This window comes from Astyanax mexicanus, chromosome 19 (genome assembly GCF_023375975.1).
Source record: "Astyanax mexicanus isolate ESR-SI-001 chromosome 19, AstMex3_surface, whole genome shotgun sequence".
NCBI lineage: Eukaryota > Metazoa > Chordata > Actinopteri > Characiformes > Acestrorhamphidae > Astyanax > Astyanax mexicanus.
In genome coordinates, this window is record NC_064426.1 from 17,323,258 (window position 1) to 17,346,025 (window position 22,768).

The 22,768-nt window shown below is 39.0% G+C and overlaps 1 protein-coding gene and 3 non-coding genes across 5 annotated transcripts; all 4 read right to left on the reverse strand.

Annotated features, from left to right (window-relative positions):
* Positions 1-16,637: 16,637 nt before the first annotated feature.
* On the reverse strand, positions 16,638-21,851 carry rpl3 (ribosomal protein L3). 2 transcript variants are annotated; one of them, XM_049467860.1, is made up of 9 exons: positions 21,678-21,851; positions 19,865-20,057; positions 19,201-19,369; positions 18,644-18,779; positions 18,212-18,398; positions 17,790-17,950; positions 17,587-17,688; positions 17,268-17,483; positions 16,638-16,767 (listed from the first exon to the last, which is right to left on the reverse strand). In XM_049467860.1, exons 1-9 carry the CDS (start codon positions 21,810-21,812, stop codon positions 16,723-16,725), a joined length of 1,344 nt encoding a protein of 447 aa, XP_049323817.1. In that variant the 5' UTR covers positions 21,813-21,851; the 3' UTR covers positions 16,638-16,722. The 2 variants fall into 2 exon arrangements, with proteins under 2 accessions (XP_049323817.1, XP_007242797.2); XM_007242735.4 differs by having other exon boundaries at positions 21,707-21,797.
* LOC125784536 (small nucleolar RNA SNORA54) lies at positions 16,841-16,974 on the reverse strand. Its single transcript, XR_007427318.1, has one exon. It is a non-coding gene; the product is annotated as a small nucleolar RNA SNORA54 (small nucleolar RNA).
* Positions 18,018-18,111, reverse strand: LOC125784542 (small nucleolar RNA U83B). The gene has a single exon (XR_007427324.1). It is a non-coding gene; the product is annotated as a small nucleolar RNA U83B (small nucleolar RNA).
* Positions 20,165-20,258, reverse strand: LOC125784541 (small nucleolar RNA U83B). The gene has a single exon (XR_007427323.1). It is a non-coding gene; the product is annotated as a small nucleolar RNA U83B (small nucleolar RNA).
* Positions 21,852-22,768: the final 917 nt, after the last annotated feature.

Consider the following 22,768-nt stretch of genomic DNA (forward strand, 5'->3'; position numbering starts at 1 on the left):
GGTTGATTTATTGGAATATATATGAAATATATGGGGTTTTATTAAGGAGTATTATTATGGGGTATTGATTCAGGGGCATTTATATAGGCGGTTGATTTATTGGTATTTATATGAAATATATGGGGTTTTATTAAGGAGTATTTATATGAGGTATTGATTCAGGGGCATTTATATAGGGGGTTGATTTATTGGTATTAATATAAAAAATTCAGTGTATTGAAAAAGGGTATTAATTCAGGGATATTCAAATGGGGTATTAGTTCAGAGGTAATAATATGGGATATTATTTCTGTTCTGTTTATTTTTTATGCTGTTTTATAGATCAACTCTATCTCTCAGTACTTATTCTGTATCTTTTCCTCTTTCTGCTCTCTCTCTCTCTTTCTCTCTCCCCCTCTTTCTCTCTCTCTCTCTCTCTCTTCTTCCGCTGCTCCTCATTATAATATGGAAATAAAAAAGACACGTTTTAAACAGAGGAAATCAATTATCAGGTAATAGCCGCTTGCTTTCCTCGATCAAGATTACTGACTGATTAATGTCGTGCTGTTTCTCTTAAATTAGCCGCTCTCCCGCAGTCCACATTATGCAGACTGAAATTACAGCTCTTAACATCTACACACACACACACACACACACACACACTCACACTGAACTGAACTGAGCGCATTGAACATTTTTAGACATCTTCTAGTTCCTTTTTACAAGTGCCACACTTAACGCCTGTGTTATCACTGGTATCTAATCTTCAGTCACATTTTTTGTCATTTTTTTCTCTATATTGAGTTAAAATAGGATTTTAACACAACAAATAGGTAAACTGATCAGCCATAACATTAAAACCACAACATAACATTAAATGCCCAACAACTCTGATCTGCTGAGGTATGAATTCCACAAGACGGTGCAATTCTGTGGTATGCTGCACCAGAACTAATGTTAGCAGCAAAAAAAATTACCCCAGGACCCCCTGAGAAACTAATCCCACCCCGATAGGTCTTAAGACTTACATGCTTGTCCATTTTTACTGCTTCAACACATCAACTTCCAGAATTTACTTTTTTTTTATCACTGCCTAATATATTCACCTCTTAACAGGTGCATTTGGAACCAGATCATCCATCATTTAGTACTTTTCTGTACACCTGTTTTAATGTTTTGGCTGATTTTGTTTGTTTGTTTGTTTTTCATTCAAAGTGTCAGAAGGCATCCTTTTTCCATCACTGTCCATCAAACGAAACGGATCCAGCAGACAGCCAATCAGAAAAGGTTGCCTATAGGTTCTGGTTTATCTTCTGGATTTGAGGAATCTGTCTCATGCGCAACAAAACTAAATTGCTCCTTGAGTGCCTCAGCACTTAAAAAAAAATACAGAAGATAAAAGGCAATGGAATCTTTACCGATAAAGGAACATGCAGTGTAGCAAACATGATTGACATCATATTCGGTCACGAATATGAGTCTAATAAACTAATAAACTCTGACAATAATAACATTACCGCTCCTCCCCATGTAAAACTAATGCTGTCCAGATAGGGCCGTGTGTAGTACACAATTGGGACACAGCCAACGTTCCAAAATGAAACATTACCTTCTAAATCAGGGGTGTCCAAACTATTCTTTTTTAGAAATAGAATGAAAGTTGGCCCGCTGTTAAGCAGGTTTTTATAATGTGAGATTCAAAGTTTGAACGCTAGGTGTCAGAAACGGGCCAAAAGAGTCTAAAAGCGGAGAGGGTGCGCATTTCTAGTGCAGAAAAACGGGCCAAAGAGTCTAAAAGCGGAGAGGGTGCGCATTTCTAGCACAGAAAAACAGGCCAAAGAGTCTAAAAGCGGAGAGGGTGTGCATTTCTAGCGCAGAAAAACAGGCCAAAGAGTCTAAAAGCGGAGAGGGTGCGCATTTCTAGCACAGAAAAACAGGCCAAAGAGTCTAAAAGCGGAGAGGGTGTGCATTTCTAGCGCAGAAAAACAGGCCAAAGAGTCTAAAAGCGGAGAGGGTGCGCATTTCTAGCACAGAAAAACAGGCCAAAGAGTCTAAAAGCGGAGAGAGTGCGCATTTCTAGCGCAGAAAAACAGGGCAAAGAGTCTAAAAGCGGAGAGAGTGCGCATTTCTAGCGCAGAAAATCGCGCAAAAGAGTCTAAAAGCAGAGAGAGTGCGCATTTCTAGCGCAGAAAATCGGGGCAAAAGAGTCTTAAAGCGGAGAGAGTGTGCATTTCTAGCGCAGAAAAACAGGCCAAAGAGTCTAAAAGCGGAGAGGGTGCGCATTTCTAGCACAGAAAAACAGGCCAAAGAGTCTAAAAGCGGAGAGGGTGTGCATTTCTAGCGCAGAAAAACAGGCCAAAGAGTCTAAAAGCGGAGAGGGTGCGCATTTCTAGCACAGAAAAACAGGCCAAAGAGTCTAAAAGCGGAGAGGGTGTGCATTTCTAGCGCAGAAAAACAGGCCAAAGAGTCTAAAAGCGGAGAGGGTGCGCATTTCTAGCACAGAAAAACAGGCCAAAGAGTCTAAAAGCGGAGAGAGTGCGCATTTCTAGCGCAGAAAAACAGGGCAAAGAGTCTAAAAGCGGAGAGAGTGCGCATTTCTAGCGCAGAAAATCGCGCAAAAGAGTCTAAAAGCAGAGAGAGTGCGCATTTCTAGCGCAGAAAATCGGGGCAAAAGAGTCTTAAAGCGGAGAGAGTGTGCATTTCTAGCGCAGAAAAACAGGGCAAAGAGTCTAAAAGTGGAGAGAGTGCGCATTTCTAGCGCAGAAAATCGGGGCAAAAGAGTCTTAAAGCGGAGAGAGTGCGCATTTCTAGCGCAGAAAAACGGGGCAAAGAGTCTAAAAGCGGAGAGAGTGCGCATTTCTAGCGCAGAAAATCAGGCAAAAGAGTCTAAAAGCGGAGAGAGTGCGCATTTCTAGCGCAGAAAAACGGGGCAAAGAGTCTAAAAGCGGAGAGAGTGCGCATTTCTAGCGCAGAAAAACGGGGCAAAGAGTCTAAAAGCGGAGAGAGTGCGCATTTTTAGCGGAGTCTGTGGCCCGTGACTTCAAATATATTTCTCCTTCTGGCCCCCAACAAAAAAAGTTTGGACACCCCTGTTCTAAATAGTGAGTAAAGTAGTATACAATTATGAGTGTACTAGTGATATTGAACATTAGCTGAAGGTGCACACTCAGTGACATCATCAATCACTAGAAAGCCTTTTAAAAGTTGAGAAAGATTATTACATTAAAATGGAAACACATTCTTAAAATGATAAAACTGTAAGTGTGTATGCAAATATATTCTGGAATTATTTATTCTGTATATTACATATTATGTTTTTCCTGAACTGAAATAACTGAACCTTTAATGCCATCCACATCTATATTTCTCTTTCTTCTCAGTATAATGCTCATCTCTCTCTTTCTTTCTTCCTTTCTCTCTCTACCTCTCTCTCTCTCTGTTGATTTCTGTGTCTCTCTGTTTGACAAGCTGTGAGGAATTAGCCCCTCGCTGTGCTCCTGTCAGTGTATCTGGCTCTACCTTCATCCTTCTATCCCTCTCTCTTCTCTCTCCCTCTCTTTCTCTCTCTGCTGGGCTTCCTCTTGGCATCTCTCCCTGCCTGTCAGTTCTTTTTTCTTTGTCGTTCGGCCCGTCTGTCTTCTCCTCCTCTCTCTCTCTCTCTTACTCTCTCTTGTGGTTTCTACCTCCCATTCTCCCATTTTTAACGATGCCCTTCATCCCCTTCCCTTTCTCTTCCACCCGTTTCTCTCTCTTCTTATACTGCCTCTCTTTCTTTTTTCCCTCTCTCCATTCTATCCTCACTGGTTCTCCATCTCTCTTCATCTCTCCCAATTTTCATCTGGTTCACTCCATTCTTTGTTTTCCTCTTGCTCCCCTTTCTTTACTCTTTTTTTCTGATTTTCTTACCTCTCATCATTTCTTTCTTTCATCTATATTTTTGTCTCTTCTGCAGTTCCTTATATTCTTTGTCCTCCTATCACTCCCTCTTTCTTTCTCTCTCTCACTTTACCTCTATGATTTCCCCCTTTTCTATCTGTATATGTCTCTCACTCTCTTTTTCTGTCCTCTTCATTTCTCTCTCATCCTTTTCTCTCTTTTCTGGTAACCTACTGTCTTTTCCTTCCTTTCTCTCCCTATCTCTTTCACTCCACCTCTCTCAATCTCTCATTTTGTCTCTTCTCCAGTTCCTTATATTCTGTGTTCTCCTATCAGTTCTTTTTTCTTCTCTTTTATTTTTTCTTCTCTATTATTTGCCCCTTTTTTATCTTTCTTTGTCTCTTGTTCTCTTTTTCTGTACTTTTTTACTTCTCTATCATTCTTTTCTCTCTTTTTGGTACCCCACATCCTTTCCTTCCTTTCTCTCTATCTCTCTCTCTCACTCCACCTCTCTCAATCTCTCTTTTTGTCTCTTTTCCAGTTCCCTATATTATTTGTCCTATTTTGTCTTTCTTTTTTTCTGTTTTTTTTACTTCTCTCTCATCCATTTCTCTCTTTTCTGGTTCCCCACATTCTTTCCCTTCTTTCTCTCCCTATCTCTGTCTCACTCTACCTCTCTTAATCTTTCTTTTTCTTAATTCTTAATTCTTTCTCTTCTCCTCTCTTATCAACCTATGTCTCTCTCAGTCCACCTTTCTCAATCTCTCGTTTTGTCTCTTCTCCAGTCCCCTATAGTCTTTGTCCTCCTATTGCTCCCTCTTTCTCTCTCTTTCTCGCTTTACCTCTATTCTTACCTCCTTTTTATCTTTCTATGTCTCTCGCTCTCTTATTCTGTAATTTTTCACTTCACTCTCATCCTTTTCTCTCTTTTCTGGTTCCCTACATTATTTCCCTTCTTTCTCTCCCTATCTCTCTCTCACTCCACCTCTCTCAATTTGATGTTTCCCTGTATTTTTTTTGCATTACTATTTTTTCTTTGTATCTATCTCTCTCTTTCTGCTTCTCTTTAGTCTTTTTTTCTCTCCACCTTTTCTTCTCTCACCCTTCTCTTTCACACACACACCCCCCTCTCTCTCTTTCTCCTGGTGTAGTGATCAAACACTTCTTGTGTTCCTCTCTGTAGCGCTGTGATCAGTGTGTGTGTGTGATCAGTGTGTGTGTGTGATCAGTGTGTGTGTGTGTGTGGTTTGAAGAGAAGAGAGTCGGGGAACAGGCTGTCCCCTTCTGGCTGGGAATACTAAGGCCTCAGTCCCACAGCTGCTGCTGCTGTGTGAGTGTGTGAGTGTGTGTTTGTGTGTGTGAGAGAGAGAAAGAGAGAGTGTGTGAGTGTGACTGAGTAAGTGTGTGTGTGTTTCCAGCGCTGGTCGAGCTTACATAAGACTGCACATACACACACACACACACACACACACACGGCCTGACCTTTTTCCCCACTGCACCACTCACACTGCCCACCACACACTGACGCACACACACACACACACACACACACACACACACACACACTCTGCCCCCCAAGCGCCTCAGAGGGAACGTGACACCACACACTCTGGGGGGGAGGGGTTAAGAATATCACAAGTTGACTTAAGGACATACACACTCCAGGACAAAACACATACACAACCAGCTGATTCACACATTCACACACCTGACACCCCTCATATATCTATTAGTGTGTGCAGTTGTAGTGGGAATGTTTAAATGCATCTGAATTTGTTCCAATGTACACTGAAAATCATCATTCTTTCATTTGATATTCAATTGAGAATTAAAATAAACAATAATAATTATTATTTCGTTTTTGGTTTTTGAATATAATACCAAAAACAAATAACACCTTGTATTTTCTGTTTTTTATTTGATGATTTAAACAAAAATGGGAAATAAATAAAAAAAAACAGATCAGAAGCCGAACTTGATTTCGATTTTTCACCAGCGTGTTATTCGGATTACCGTTCCATCTTAAATGTTTACTGCAGTAAACCACAGACAGTCATCTTTCATCAGTAAAATGTTTATTTCCTTTATTCATGAGCGGAATTTGTTTGCTCGCAAAACCTGAACTAAAATGTAGCAGAAACTCTGCGTTTAAAAACCCTGTGTTTAGATTCAAACCCTGAGTTACTGAGTTTAGATTCTCTGCCCGAGTCCGACCCGATGCCCGGGCTGAAGAAAATGGTCTGTGGCGTAGGAGTTTTTATTATATATATAAAATCACAATATAGCAAAAAGTTTTAAAAAGATGTATCATTACACCTCTACGATTTTATAATTCTCCCTTTCAAATAATATTTTTAGTTCTAAGTGCATTTTATAATTCTCCCTTTCAAATAATATATATCATTTTAAATCTATTTCTTCGTTCACGAGCTCATTAGACAATTTAAATCAAGCCCAATTTAAACCCCCCATTAGAGCGTTAAAACTGAACTTTTTAAAAGCGGGCTGCTTAAATGAGCAAAATTTGTTCAGAATTATATTAATTAACACTGCAACACTAAAGAAGCATAGACATATTATTTAGGAACAATATTTATTAAGAACAGTTACACACAGCGCTGCAAGTCACGTGCATAATATGGACAAAACCATGTTGCAAACCTTCTATACAGCATATGGAGAATTCAAATATTTCTCTGCATTTACTGTAATATTTAACATTATAGGTGAAAATGATATATAAATGTGAAACATTGTCTTTTTAAGACAATGTTTTTTGAGTCTTTTGAGTCTTAATTATGGGGGTCAGAACACCCAGTCTCCCCTGTAATCCGAGCCTTAATGCCTTAATGGCTGCCCTTCTTGTGTGATTTTTTTTTTACTGACTGTCTGTTACAGTGCCCCTTCTTGCAATAATTAATGGTGGTGTGTCCTCTAGATCAAAACAATTTACTAATTTGTCTTAATAAGCACCCTTATGGGTGCTATTACAAAGTGTCTCCTATGCCACCCCTATGAGACAGCCTCCCAAAAGGTGTCTTCACCAGTAGATTAAACATAATGCAAGTTTCCTAAAGGTTGCCTCATTAGTGGAGAAAATGTGATGTTGTGTCCTATATATATTCCCAAAACAAAATAAAGTGGGCTGGGCGCTGCCGCTATGATCGGGAAATCGTTAATTCGAATCCTGGTTATGCAGATTGCCATCAGCTGTCAGAGCCCTAAAAGAGCACAATTGGCCTTGCTCCCTCTGGGTGGGTAGATGACGCTCTCTCCCCATCAGTGCAGTGGACCAGCACTGATGTTTTGGAACTGAGTCACTGCGCTTTACTCCGAGCATTTACAGTTTAAAAGGGATTAAAAGTATTTTTAAAAATTTAAATAAAAACTGACATTTACTATAGACAAATAAAATATATACGTAAAAATGGAAAAATAGGACATTTTAAAAAGATTATAAAAATGGACATAAAAAGTATAATAAATAAATGTATGTACAGTCAAAGTGCTTTTCTCTTTTAATTTTTCATTTCAAAAACTCCAAAATTTGAGGGGGAATAATTTATAGTTACTGTGCAGATTTTTAAGTTAAGATATTTAATTTTTATATTTGATTGCTGAAGGCTCTGGGTGAGATGTATTTTTCTGTGGTAAGGAAGTGATGGTATGGGGTATTTTAGAGCGCAGGGCGATCGTGATTCAGTTCAGGCTGCACCACTGACTGTTGAATTTAAACGTCCTTTCAGGGGATCAATCATGCAAAGCTTTTTTCCGCCGCCAAGATAGAAACCTGAACACACATCATTTCCAGACCACCACGCCCATCAGCGTTATTATATTCTAAAAGTCCAACGCTATTTTAAGGAAGCGTGCACAAGGCGTAAAAATAGTCTGTTGGCGGGGTGTACGATGACAACGCTCCACGCTACACGCCTTGTGCTGGGTGTACGATAGGGGCCTTGGTTTTCATTGGACAGCAACGATATATGTTTGTATTAGAATGCTAACTGCTAATTCAGTTATGTCAGTCACAATTTATTTTGCAATCGCAAAATTAAACCAGGCTGCTGTATGATAAATTATGGCAAAACTTCCAATAAGAAGACATGCAGAAATGAATGTTATAGCATGTTAAGCCTGTTTGCTGCATCTGGATGAGCAGATCTCACACCAAATAATGATTCTCAAAATAACACACCATTTAAAGCATATACATTTTTAACCTTGCCAAATAAACACTCAATATAAGTATTGACATTTTTTCATAACCAAAACATGACTGAACACAATGAGCATGTTCTGAAGACCAATCTCTACATAACCAAGCTAATGAAGCTTGGTTAGCTAATATTACTGTACTGTATTACTGTAATATAGTAATATCACAAGCTAATATTACTGAACTGCCACACTCTCTTTCTCTCTTGATGTTGTGTTGTTCAAGTTATATGAATATTGTTGCAAGCCACTGTATGGTTGCGGTTGAGATTGCTTTTGTGGATTGTGGGGGTTGTGGCTTGGTAATACCTTTCTGAAATGAGTTTTTGTAGAGTGGGATGTGCGAGATAGGCACTCATTAAGACACATTATCAAAATGTCTTAATCTAAAATGCACATCATTATAATTCACTGCAAATTTATTGCAAAATCAAGGGCTCCCTAGTGGGCACCCATTCCCTTTTTTTTCAACAAGAAATGCAGCCGATATAGCACTTTTACGGTGTCTTTTTTACCACTCTTTCTAGATGGAACCTCACTTGCTTGATGCTTTGTCAACCATGAGGGCATCTCCTTGATTTTGCAATTGCCCCCATAGCCATAGCAATACTTGGGCTTAGGCCCATGCTCTCCATTCTATGAAGACCCCTTCTATACTGTCAGAAATAGGCCCACTTTAAAGCCGCTGAACTCACTCATTAGCTATAGTGTCTGAATACTTTTGGACAGTTACTATGCACATCCATGCCTGTTCAGTCATCACTGATGAAGATGCACTGCGGTTGTTCTCCTCATGCCCTCTACTGGAAGGATGGAGAACTGGTCCTCTCCGCTCTCTGCTCTGGAGTCTGGTGAGGCTGCCGGCTTTAAGAACGCCGTGTCCATGGGAACAGGCTCAGAATACTGATCACACAGTGCAGCAAAGGGGGCTGCAGTCGAGCACAAGGCAGCAAAAAAGCACGGTCTACCCCACCTCAGCCCTGAAAACGCTCCTTCAGTCTCCTACAGTGTTTGAATGCAAGCAGTAAAATGCATGCAGCACTGTTCAATACACATACAAAGCCCTCAAACACATGTATGTGTGCAGTTTGTTATATGTGGTTTATGTGGTTTAACCCACACATACTGTGCGTTGGCTCTAGCCCACATGCCTGGAGCATCCAGCGTTATTCATATGCAAACTGCAAAGCCTTGCAGGAGCGTGTGAGGCATCAATCTCAGTATATACACGGCATGGACAAAAGTATTGGGACACCTACACATTACACCCTACTTGAGATTTTTAGACATTCCATTCTTAATCTATAGGTATTTATTTGTAGTCAGTTCCCTCTTTGCAGCTCAAACAGGTTCAGAATTCTGCAGTTTTTGAACAGCTTTCACACCTCACATGTTTGGTCTGGATTTTTTTAGACCTTTCAGTTTGGTCTAAAACCAAACAGCAGGGGTGAAAGGTTGCTTAGACCAAAGGAACTAAATTTGCTCTAGGCAAAAGAGGTGGTCTTGGTCCGGATCAATTTTGTGTGAAAGTGTGAAAGCACTTTCTAGATGGAACCGGTTTTGCTTCATGGGTGTGCTACAAGTGTCACCCAGCAGTACACGTGCAAAAGCTGATGCTTGTGACTATATCTACTGTAACTGTAGATTAACCCTTACCCTTAATCCAAAATAAAAGGAATCCAAGGGTTATCTGTTACACTAATTCTGCTGTGTGATGCGCGTTTAACAACATCTCCAAAAATAGGGAGATGCACCCCATGACAACAGAACACCTGTCATGTCCTTGCCCTGTTCCATGTCTGTCCTGTTTTATGTCTTCCATGTGCTCTGCTGTGTGTTTTTCCATCTTTGCCTTCACCTGTGTTCCATCTGTAGCTCCACCCCCTCGTTACCTTTCCCCAAGTGTTCTCTGTTTCCTCTCCGCCTTGTGTGTGTATTTATAGCCCTCTGTTTCCTGTTTTCTTTGTCGGTTCTTATACATTTCTTCGTCCGTTCAGGATGTATTTTTCTGTGTCTCAAGTCCACTCCTTGTTTCTTTGTTCTTTTAGTTTTGATTTATTGCTTGTTTTCTTCATTTGTAAATAAATAACTTTATTATTAGCATTTGCATGCGCTCTCTGCGTCTTCTCCTTGCTGCACCCTGACAACACCTCAACACTCAGAGACCCCACACTGTTATTTTATGAGGTTTGACATGTAGCTGAGTTGCTGTGGTACCAAAATGCTTCTATAAAAATAAAATTTGGACATAATTTAGAGCAAAAGCAAATGCTATACAGCAAAGTACACTGTATAGCAGGATAGATTTACTTTTCTCTTAAAATAACTCAACACACAGCTATTAATGTTAAAATACACTGTCTGGCCAAAAGAAAAGTTGCCAACAAAAACAAAAAGTTCACACACACTAATATTTAGTTGGACCACCTTTAGCTTTGATTGTGACAAGCTTTCACTGTGGCATTGTTTCAATAAGCTTCTGCAATATCACAAGATTTTTTTCAATCCAGTGTTGCATTAATTTTTCACCAAGATCTTGCAGCAGCATTGATGATGGTAGAGTCTGATCTCTGCTCAAAGTCTTCTCCATACAGCACATCCCAAAGATTCTCAATGAGATTAAGGTCTGGACTCTGTGGTGAACAATCCATGTGTGAAAATGATGATCTCATGCTCCTTGAATCACTCTTTCACAATTCCAGCCCCATGAATCCTGTCATTGTCATCTTGGAATATGCCTGTGCCATCAGGGAAGAAATCTTAAAAAAGAGAAAACAAAGTCATTGACATATTTTGGTCTGGAAAAGGTTACAAAGTCATTTCTAAAGCTTTGCGACTCCAGCAAACTACAGTGAGAGCTATTATTCACCAATGGAGAAAACATGGAACACTGGTGAACCTTCCCAGGAGTGACTGCCCGACTAAAATTACTCCAAAAGGGCATGAACAACTCATCCAGGAGGTCACAAAAGAACCCAGAACAACATTTAAAGAACTGCAGGTCTCACTTGTCTCAGTTAAGGTCAATGTGTTAATGATCCAATAAAATGAAAGAAACTGTCTGAAAATGGTATCTATGGGTGAGTTCCCAGGCAAAAACTCTGCTGACTAATAAGAACACAACAGCCCATCTTACATTTGCCAAAAAAAAACATCTTGAAGATCCCCAGGACTTTAGGGTAAATATTCTTTGGACTGACGTGACAAATGTGGAATGTTTTTTGAAGATATGTCTCCTGTTACACTGGGCGTAAAACTGACACATAATATCAGAAAATAAACATCATACTGAATTTAAAACATGGTGGTGGTAGTTTGATGGACTAGGGTTGCTTTGCTGCTTCAGAGTCTGGACAAAGTGCTGTAATATCTGGAACCAGGAATTCTGCTCTATATCAGAAAATCCTGAGAGAGAATATCTGGCCATCTGTTTATGACCTCAAGCTCAGGTGTACTTGGGTTCTGCAGCAGGACAATGATCCAAAGTACACCTCTGAATTAATAAAACTACATGAAGGTTTTGGAGAGGCCTAATCAAAATCTGATTGAGATGCTGTGGCATGATCTTTAAATTGTGGTTCATGCTTGATAACCCTCTAATGTGTCTGAATTAAAACAATTCTGTAAAGAAGAAAGACTGAAAGACTCAGTGCCAGTTATTGGTAAAGCTTGATTGTAGTTGTTGGTGCCAATGGTGGCATAACCAAGTTATTTGTTTTAGGGGGCAAACACTATTTTTTTTTTTTTTTAACAAATAAAATGATCATTTGAAAAGTGTTTTTATATTTACGTAGGTGTTTTTTTGTCTGATATTAAGGTATTTTTGATAATCAGAAAAAAATATTAGTGAAAAGCAAAAACACAAGAAATCTGTAGGGTGCTTTATTTCAGATTGACTTAACATTTCAGTTCCACAACTAATGGTAATGCTAATGATAGCATTATTCCTTAACATCTTGAAAGTTTTAATTCGAAATACAAGCAGACCTTTAAAGTAAGGGCAGGATTAAGAGCTTAGATAATGAACAGCGCTGTTATTCATAAAGAGAAATGCTTATCCAAACAGCCTGTTAGGACTTTCCCAAGGGCGGACGAGTTGAAAGATTTCGTCAGGGCCTCTGAAGCTTCTTCAGAATCAACTCTCTGTCCTCTGAGGGAACCTTGTGAAAGTACAATGCTAATTAGCATGCGTACAGCATTCATTATCGACCCAGCACCTGAAGGCCAGGGCTAAAGCTGACTCAGGGTATCCACAAGGCCACCATTGACCCAGCGTTTAGCTAATTCCACTCTTCCTCACAATACGCTATCAGCTAGCATCCGCACCTCTGACTTTCAGCCTCCAGAAAGTTTCATTTTTTTAACAGAAACCACATTAGCAAGTCTATAACAGATTGCTGAATATGTTTTTATACCGCTAGGATATGGAGTTTACGAACTACTATTATATTTTCAGGTGACCATAAATCCTTTTTCTCTTTTATGATTTATGCAATATTTCTAAGTTCTTTAAAATACACAGAATTTTGCATTGATTCAGTGGCAGCCTTTACAGTTACCACACATACAATTGTTTATTTTTTTTCAGTCTGCCTTTTATTTCTTAAGATTTTAAAGATTGCTTTAATAAATTTAAACATTTTAATGATTCATTTAGCTATTTTTAATAAAATATATAATGCTATTTAAACATGTCCAAGAATTTCCTGTCCATCCTGTGATCTTTGGATAACTGCCCCTTTAAGAAAATAACCTTTAACACCATTGACATCACAACCACAACACTGTGTTTTCTCAAGGGAATTAAGACAGTTGCTGCTTGTTCAGTCCTGTATAATATTATGTACACTAATTTCATCTTCATATTTAGATGAGGTAAAGCTTAAATGAAAACTGCAGTGTGAAATGGATTTGGGGTGAAGTGAAGCAAAATAACGAGTACAAACTTTTGTTTAACAGCCCACCATTCCAAAATACAGAGCTTTTAGCCAATGCTCCCAACATGCTTACAATGCTAGTGATTGGGGCATAGTGTTGCCCATGCTAAGAAATCACTATTTTTACACTATTAATAAGCTCAAAGTAGCTCCACACTTCATTGTTACTGAGAGGCCTGACATTTAAAATGAGGCACTGAGAAAGTTTGAAAGTGCACAAATAATAAAAAAACACTGTTTATACACACAGAACCCTGAGGTAGTTGTCTGAGTGCCACCATCTTTAAATTAAATTACAATAAGTCAAGTAAAAATGTACAAACAAATAGGTAGGATAGGGGAACCATTGATATCAGTAACATGGTACTCTAATCTCTAATCTCTAATTTTTTCAGTATCTTGTTACTATTTCTAATCCAGTAATCAGATTAAAGTTCCTTATCCAAGTCACTGTGCGCTACTTTTTTGCAATTTTCCTTACTAAAATAATGTTGTAGCATCCAGTTGGAAGTGTTGAAAGGATGGACGAGAAACCGGAACTGTTGGCCGCAACCAAGTGATAACAATAGGCTAGCAAGCTAACAAGCTAACAAGCTAACAAGCAACACTCACACAGGGAGCCCCCCTCTCTCTCCACCTCACACACACACAGACCCACGCTCTCCCCACCTTTCTCACACACACAGCGAGACTCCCTTCTTCTTCTCCACACACACACACACACACACACACACACACACACACAGCAAGCCTCCCTCTCTCTCCGTCTCACACACATACTGATACAGCCAGCACGCTACTCTAATTATATGCATGTCTTATACCTTAAACACAACAGTGCGGAAGTGGATCGAAGCTTCCAGTAAAGTGAGTTTTGGCAAAACTGCTATATTAAGATGGAATGAATTTAAAAGTAACTTTTAAAATCAAGTAATCCATAAAGTATCTTAGTTTTTTTTATTATTTTTAAAGGCTAATTATTAATCAGTATCTAAGTTTTTTTTGTTATTATTTTTAAAGGGCTAATTATTAATCAGTAATCAAAATACTTTTTCGAAGTAACTATGCCATCACTAAAGGGGAACAGATAGCTAAATGAATTCCGTAAAAATGCACAAATATAATAGCTATTTAAGCAACAGCTGAAATTCATACATTTACACAGAATTAATTTAACAATCTGTTCCTCTTTTTTCACCTATGCTTTTAAAGTCCATCAGTCAACTCATCGAATAAAAAGTGGAGGTACTTTGAGCTTGTTAATAATGTAAAAATAGTGATATCTTTGCATGTCCCTATTGCAAGCATTGTAAGCCTTTAGGAGCATCAGTATTGAGCATATGCAACTCCTTTTTGCATAAATATAGCAAATATATAGCATATATTTTTTATTATTTGTAGTATGAACATATATTGTGCTGTTTATTACAAATGATCAACTTTTAATAGGCTATTGGTTTTGAAACCACTACAATGTTTTGTAGTTTAAGCAAAAAATAATGCTTCTTTTTCCTGGTCGAAATTTGACTTTTTATATAAATGAACACGAAAAAAATAAATAATAATCCAAAAATTGCATTTGAGAACTTGAAGATATTACATTTTCACATACACGGTTCCCTTTTCAAGCAAGTTGTTTTATCATGTTTCCATTTCCTGCTTCATAGTTCCAGTGCAAACCTAAAGGTCATTTAAGGCATGTCCAAACCAATAGACAAACTGTTCTCATAAACCTTAAACAGTCCAACAGACTTTTCCACTTTTGATGTGTTTTGTATCAGATGCCTACCAGTCCTCACAGTTTGGTTGTTTTAATGTCTTTTAAATATTACAACGGTTTGATGTATAAATGTTCAAATGAAGCCTATTCTATCCTCTATTGTTCCCTTAAAAGGGACGGTGTCCTTTTTTGAGCTTGGGTCCTTGTTATCACCTCACGTCAGGCTACGGTTGCCTGTAGCCTGTTCAAATTGGTGGTTTTGGTTGTATCATAATGACAGTGAGTTCAGGCCTTTGCTTAGTTAAGCTTTACTGTTCTAGGATGATGTTCACATCTTTGAGGGCCTGAGATGTTTTGCTGTGTTAGGAGGACTCCTATTGGGCAGAACTGAAATTGAAAGTGAGCTCATGCTACAATAGACTGAAAAGCTATGCTTTTCGGCCCAAATCTGATTTTGTGTCCAGATTTTGATTGCAGCAGTTAGAGTGGAAAATCAAGCAGCGTTTAAAAGAGAGACCTCCGCTATAGTCTTTGTCTGCTGTGACTGTATTAAGAAATGATTAAAGATATTAACAAAATCCTAAATGAGAGATGTAATGCTTGGCCAATTACATCCATCTATTTTGCTAAAAAATCAAATATAAAATAAAGCTTAGCTGAAAACTAATTTGGTGAAAAAGATCTCCACCATGACCAGACTACAGTAATGAACTCCTGCCTATACAATCATAATACTTATAATCTGATGATTTAATATGAACATTTAGAGTGCTTAAACTTTAGGCTCTAAGAACTTTCATGGTGATGCTTAATTTTACAGCACACTTTCGATGCAGGCACTTCAATTCAAACAGTACTTCTGTTAGTGCTGCAATATTGATCATGAAAATATATAGCAACCTAATCCAATTTTTTTTAGACACATTAGTGAAAAATTGGATTACACCTCTAAATAGCAAACATTTTATCCACATTTTACACAGGTGTAAACAGAACCCCCGCAGTATGTGGAAATGTGTGTGGACACCAAAATAAATCCTTTAAGCTACCAAAATGTACATTACTTCCTCGAGACAGTGTAAACAGAACATTTTCTCTGGAATGGTGGTGCACCATCTAACACTTCTGAAATAAGTTTGGGTGGTTATCATCCACACCCTGACCTTAATGCTTTTAGCTTTGAATGCAAACACTACAAGCAAATGCCCTGTAATCTCTCTTTACTGTCCAGAGGTTTTAAGTTACACCAGTAAAAGCAAAAGTTGAATAACCAATCACCCACTACCTCATTGCTATAAGAGGTGCATAACATGTAAATTACAGAATACTATATATGTTAAGTTTTGCATTTTATTTCGTACCAATATTCTAGTCATGGTCTTCTCTTCCTTCTTGAAAAATAGCAAGCACCAAACTAGACAAATTTCTCGTTTAGTAAATTAGGAAACTACAAAATGCTTAAATATGCAGGAAGTCATATATTCCTGCAAGAGGGTAAGTTATATTGCCCCCCCCAGACCCATGTGTAAACAAAGGGCTCTTTCAAATGGGGCAGAGCCAAACAAAGGGAGAAAATCTTAAACCATTTAAAACTAGAATGTTTCAAATATTTAATTCTATACATTTTAAAGCATGTAAAAAAATAATCAGATAACCAGGCACATATTTGAATCTCCAAATTAATTTTCCTCCAAACTAAAACTTGCAGCAGTTTTAGGTTTTTCAACTCCATAATAAGTTCAACAGAAATGCTTCAGAACGACCAAGAACAATTTAGCATTGGCTTTCATTTTAGGTTCAACTGCAAAATTTGGGGGAGCAAAAAAAAGGATGAAGCCACAGTACAGGACCCTCTCCCCATAAAATTTCAGTATGAAAACAGCAAAAAAGAATAGTTGAGCCAAGCATGTTTTTTTGGGCTTTTTATTAAATAATTCTGCAGTGCTGCATGACCACTTATGAATCCACAGGCAGAGCAGGGCTGATGAAAGCTCAAGCAGTTTCCTCCTTGGCAAGGCGGTCCTTCTTGAGTGGTCCCTGGAAAAGACAGAAAAAGGAGCGTCAAGAGAAGTACCCCCACAGATGTCTTTACAAGACATGTTTACGGGTAATTTGTCGCCAGAGAGTGAACAGGGAGTTATGCACATAAGAGCTCCACTCCCCTGCCTCACTGAACATTCATCTTGCACTGGAATGGAACCCATGTTTCGGACTGAACTCCAAAACGGGTCACGAACAGTGCACCATTTTAGACATAGACTTGCTCATGGTAGTGAACAAGAAAGCTAAAAATAACGTTGCACACCTTAAGACTATATGAGCCTAAATTTAGCCACTATAATAGGGTGCAAACAAAAAGTAAGCCTTTCTACAAGCTTCACAAATAACTAAACGTACAGCAAGACGTATGTTAGTGGCATTGGTCAAAGTCAACCTCAGGCTCAGTGGCTCAGCTGCAGGATGCATGAGAACACTGAGCATACAGAAGGATGACTAAGCAGGATCCCTTCCTACCCGGAAGCAGTCACTCTACTCACCATGAAGGCCTTCTTCTCATCCATAGTCTGGAAGCGCCCATGGCCAAACTTGGAAGTGGTGTCGACGAACTTGAGGTCGATCTTCTCCTGGGCCTTACGGGTGGTCTGCGTCAGCAGAGACTTACGCAGAGTCAGCACCCTCTTCTTGGTTCCAATCACGCAGCCTTTCAGCATCAGGAAGTCATTGGTCACCTCACCATAGTGGACAAATCCACCCTATAAGAAAAGACAGGAGCACATTTAGGTTAAGTGTGTGAACTAAGGACTGTAATCCTAATATTGTTACACATGTTAAATGGATTGTTTCCTGAAGGCTCACCATTGGGTTGATGCTTTTGTTGGAAATATCGTAGGTAGTGGAGGCATTGTTCTTGATCAGCTTGCCATCCTTGGTGTGGTAACCCTGGCCAACCTTGTAGATCTAAAAGAAGAGAAATTAGTCAGTGGTGCATAACCTTCACAAAAAATAGTAGTAACATCATTTTTAAAGAATGTGCATTAAACAAATGACTAATTCTTTACCTTCTTGTTAATCTCAGTACGGTGGTGGTAGCCCTTCTGACCAGCACGGGCAACAGAGAAGGCCACACGAGCTGGATGCCAGGCACCAATACAGGCCACCTTACGTAGACCACGATGGGTCTTGCGGGGCAGCTTCTTTGTGTGCCAACGGCTCGTCACACCTGGAGAATACAAAATAAAGTGAGATCTACAGAACAAGAGTGTAACTTAAGTGAAAAGTATTCCTTTAGTGTTTTCAGAAGGAAGGCAGCATGGGGTATTTCCTCATGCATTTCGGGCGCCATGCCTGACGCTGGATCCATGTTTTTCATCACTTTACACTCGGAAGTTTCGAACCCATACAAGAGAAAAGGCTCATGTGGTTGCACACAAGCACATTATTCTAGTCTAATCAAAGCCCACTTTAGACTAGTCACACTTACCCTTGTAGCCATGACCCTTGGTTACTCCAATGACGTCAATCATCTCATCCTGGCCGAACACAGTGTTGATGGGAACAGCCTGCTCAAGCTTCTCTCTGGCCCAGTCAATCTTGTCGGAGATGGTGCCTCCATTCAGCTGAATCTCCATCAAGTGGGACCTCTTTTGCCTCAGGGGCAGCAGTCGCATCTACGAAGGAAAGTAGAACTTAGTGACTAGTCATACACCGCTGCATGGAGAAGGTACTGTTAAGGTGGTTGAACCAAAGCATTTAAAATTATACCTACAGAAAACCCAGGTAAATCATTTTAAACAGTAACAAGGTATAAACTGCACTGAAGCCTTTCTGCATTGTGCTACTTTCAAACATGCAACAACCTTCCACCAACAGTACCAGTCAGTTATCCATTTCTTCACCAAATATAACAACTCACCTGTGTGTGAGCAAGGACACGGATGACCTTGCAGTACTTTTTCATGGAAGCAAAGTCCTTCTCCAGCTGCTTCTTGCCCTCATCATCCTGCCACTTCTTGCAATACTTGGTGAAAGCCTTCTTCTTGGACTTAGACCTGTACAGGTGCCGCAGAGCACGAGCAGAGGAGAGAAGCACACAGGTTTGCTCACAGCTCCTTCATAGCCCATCAGGGCCAGAGGAAGGAGGCTGGGCAGAGCAGCTAACCCATCCTCAACACAGCAAGGAGGGCATCAACAGCTCTTGGTTTCTTTCGGCTCATGGCTCGGTTTCTAAGGAGCCCTTTCCACCGGCCAGAGGAGCCCGGAGCTCATCAGGGCACAAGGCACCTGAGCGGAGCTGCACCACACCGACATGTTAGAACTGGCTCAGGAGAAACATGGGAATGTTCACACTGGGCAGCAACATTCAGCTCCAACAGTTTGAACAAGATCACTTTGCTAATGTAAATGTTTTACAACACATTTTGCTGCTAAAAATAGAAAGAGGCATATACTGCAATCACTAACAACGCTTACCAGTTTCTGTAGAAGCGACGCCTGCACTCATCACTGAGATGCTCAGCGAAGATGGTCTTGAAGGAGCGCAGACCACGAGGTGTCTCGACGTAGCCCACAAGGCCAACCACAATCATGGGAGGAGTCTCGACGATTGTGACTGCCTCAACCACCTCCTTTTTGTTGACCTCTGTCAACAAAAAAAAAAAAAAAATAATAAATATATATTTTATATATATATATATATATATATATATATATATATATATATATATATATATATATATATATATATATATATATATATATATTTAACACCAGCTACAGAAGGCTGGAATTTTCATCTAGAGCAGAGCCAGGCTGCAACCTTAAACGAGTTAAACATGCAAAAACTAAAACATTTAGCAATTGTTTGTGGCACTACAGGCTTACATGCCCATTATACACTTAAAAAAAATATTTAAAAAAAAAATACAAACTTAGTCTGACCCTTTATTTATTTATACATATTCTTTTTTTAACCCCAGTCAGGTCTGGCTCTACACCACTGCATTAGTATGACTGCGCTCAGTACTCGACATTCAGCAAGGGCTTGGGCCCACATATGTCCGCCCGTCGAGGGTCTCATCACTGGCAGACGCAGACAAAACACATCAACACAATGGCTGAAAAGGTTTAAACTCACTTGAGCCAGGTCTGTCCACTTCACGGACGATGTGAGTCATTCCAGCCTTGTAGCCGAGGAAGGCTGTGAGGTGAACGGGCTTGCTGGGGTCATCCTTGGGGAAGCTCTTTACCTTACCACGATGGCGACTGCTCCTCTTGCGGGGCAGAAAGCCCAGAGACCCGTGGCGTGGAGCCGAAAACTTACGGTGAGACTGAAAGAGGAGAAGACACTTAAATTATACATCTGCATTATACTGGACTAACATCTATTCCACAAATTGCAAAAAAACAAAACAAATTCAAGTAAAGGTATTCCTTTAGTGTTTTCAGAAGGAAGGCAGCATGGGGTATTTCCTCATGCGTTTCGGGCGCCATGCCTGACGCTGGATCCATGTTTTTCATCAATAAACACTTGGAAGTTTCATAGCCATACAATTTAAATTTCAGCCATCTTAATTTAAATTAAGACTACTTATATGGTAAAGCCCTTCAGCTTCATTCTAAAGCTGAGAGCTCAACAAGAGTCAACAGACCGTTAAACACTGTGTAACAAAGGAAATACAGCTAAATAAAACAAATTTATCATGTTACCAGCACTGAATAAACTAATTTGTATGATACACTTTTGGAAAAAACAGGTTTGAGGGCACAAAATCAATAGATTTTAACCAATTCATTTTTAGTTTGTTTTATTTAACCTGTTAAACTGTGATAAGTCTATGGAGGAACCAGTTATGACCAAGTAGTTACAGAAGCCCTTCAATTTTTTTGGTTTAATAAACTGTCAAGATAAGCCAAAATTTAAACAGGGGGGGATAGTTTGGTCTAAAAATGTTCTACCTAGAGGTTAAGGAGATACCAATGCCAGATGTCAATACCAACAAGTTATTCAAAAAAATATATAAAACATTACTTTAATGTTACACAGGTTTTAAATAATGTGAAACTTGCCTCGATGCAACATAATGAGGACAGTGCACCTCTGTGCTTGTTTTTTTAAGTGTTAAGCGCCATTATGCATATGGATCCATTTTACACCTAGTGAAACTAGGTCTGTACTCGACTCTCGTACACCAACTGCAGGCTTGGCTGTAGTATTACATAGTACTTTTCGCAGTAACGTCCTTAACCATGGTTATATTATACAGTTCAGTTCTTTACACATCTGAGCAAAGTAAGCAAACATAAATGAAACTTTTGTATAACATACGTGTGCGTCAATGCTAACCTATACAGAACGACAAAATGCCTCTAGTGGAGTGACCAGCCTAAGGCCGTGATTTGAGGCTAAAAAAGCGAAGGTGAGTCAAACGGAGCTTCTGACTCGCTTATTAATGCTTATAGGTTAACTTAACAGCTTCCTAATTTCTTTACCTGCGAAAAAAAACTTTTGAACTACACTAAATATCCTATAAAAGTGGTCATAACGACGACTCTGCGTAACTGAACTCTGAGCTCCAGCAGCAGCATGTAGGTTAGCTAACCGGCTAACTAAAGCCTACAGAAACTAGGCCGCAAAACTCAAATATTGTATAAAACTAAAGCTGTAACGAACAGGTAACTTAACTACTGCAGAACAAATAAGCAAACTATATATCTGACAAACACCGACCGTAACTTCAAACATTCAAAAAGCCGATAAAAACAAGAACTAGCAAAACCTAGCATTACCGCCTAGCCAGTAGCTGCCAATCGGGCCATCTAACAAACACAAAATAAGACAAACCAACAGACTTTACCCTCAAATAGGATTAATAAAATACTGATTAAAGACAAAACATTTGAATGCAGACAGTAAATTGTATATAAACGCAAGGATGGTTGCGATATACCTCAGCTACTGTCAGAAAACCAAACTCACCATGTTGTCCCCGATTGAGAAAGAGACCGTACAGAGGCGGCCTCAAACATTTTATACGCAACGTGAACGCGCGCGCCTCCGTGCGTCGTTGCGTCAGTAGCGTCATTGAAGCACGTGAACTCTCATGTAAAGCGATACAGAAATCTCTTAGAGAAAAGTTTTGTATTTATAATAAAATCAGAGAAATACATTTGAAAATCCTGCATAATAGCTACCCATATATTTATAATCTTGATAAATTTACAGAAATAGAACAGATTTGTACATTTTGCTCCAAACAGCAAGAAAAAAACTAGAACATTTATTTATTTTTTAATGTTTTTATTAAGACTATTTTTGGAAAGCTCTAGCTAACCAATAATATTTTCGAATAAAAGGAATTGCAGGGTAAATATAAAATGTAAAGTTGTTTTTTTTTTGTTTTAACTGTAATGTCTCTAATGTCAACTTTACTTTGGATCTGATGATCCTCTTTTTGCTGGATGATGAATGAGATGTGTTGTCAGTACAAACGTTTTTTTTAGCTGGTAAAACCTTTTTGGTTGTATGTTTTTTTATTATCTTGGACTCCCTTTTGTGATGTTTTGTGAAATTTAATAATTTATATAAAAAAGAAATGCTAAGCTAGTTTAGCGTTAGTTTGTTCATAAGCTAACAACGTTATGAATTTACAATTTTCTGATCCATCCTCTATAAATACACAACTTCTTAAGTTAATTTAACACATTGACTAAACAATGTAAATGAAAAATGTTTAAACTGCACAAAAAAACGTTATATTTAAAAGTTCCTATAGAGGAAAGTATGTTTAGCACTGGCGCTGGAGGCACACTGCCCTTTATGACTTCCCCTCTCACACTAGATTAATTATGATGTTAAAAGTCCCGATTAGTCGTGGTGATACTATGGAGTTATGTTCTAACCACTGCATTCCAGAAACTTCAGCCATAGCCATTTTCACCAGAGTAGCTCAGATTCATATGTTTGCCCAGTTTTTCCTGCTTCTAACACATTAACTTTAAAGATTGACTGTTCACAGGTTCAAAATCCTGTTCTTAAACA

Bases quoted from the DNA above. Each gene is read 5' to 3' on its own strand.
- rpl3 (XM_049467860.1), bottom strand. From the start codon at position 21,812: ATGACGCTACTGACGCAACGACGCACGGAGGCGCGCGCGTTCACGTTG. The intron at 17,951-18,211 runs GTAAGTGTGACT...TGTATTCTCCAG, and splicing joins CAAGGGTCATGGCTACAAGG to GTGTGACGAGCCGTTGGCAC. The intron at 16,768-17,267 runs GTGAGTAGAGTG...TGTCTTTTCCAG, and splicing joins ATGAGAAGAAGGCCTTCATG to GGACCACTCAAGAAGGACCG.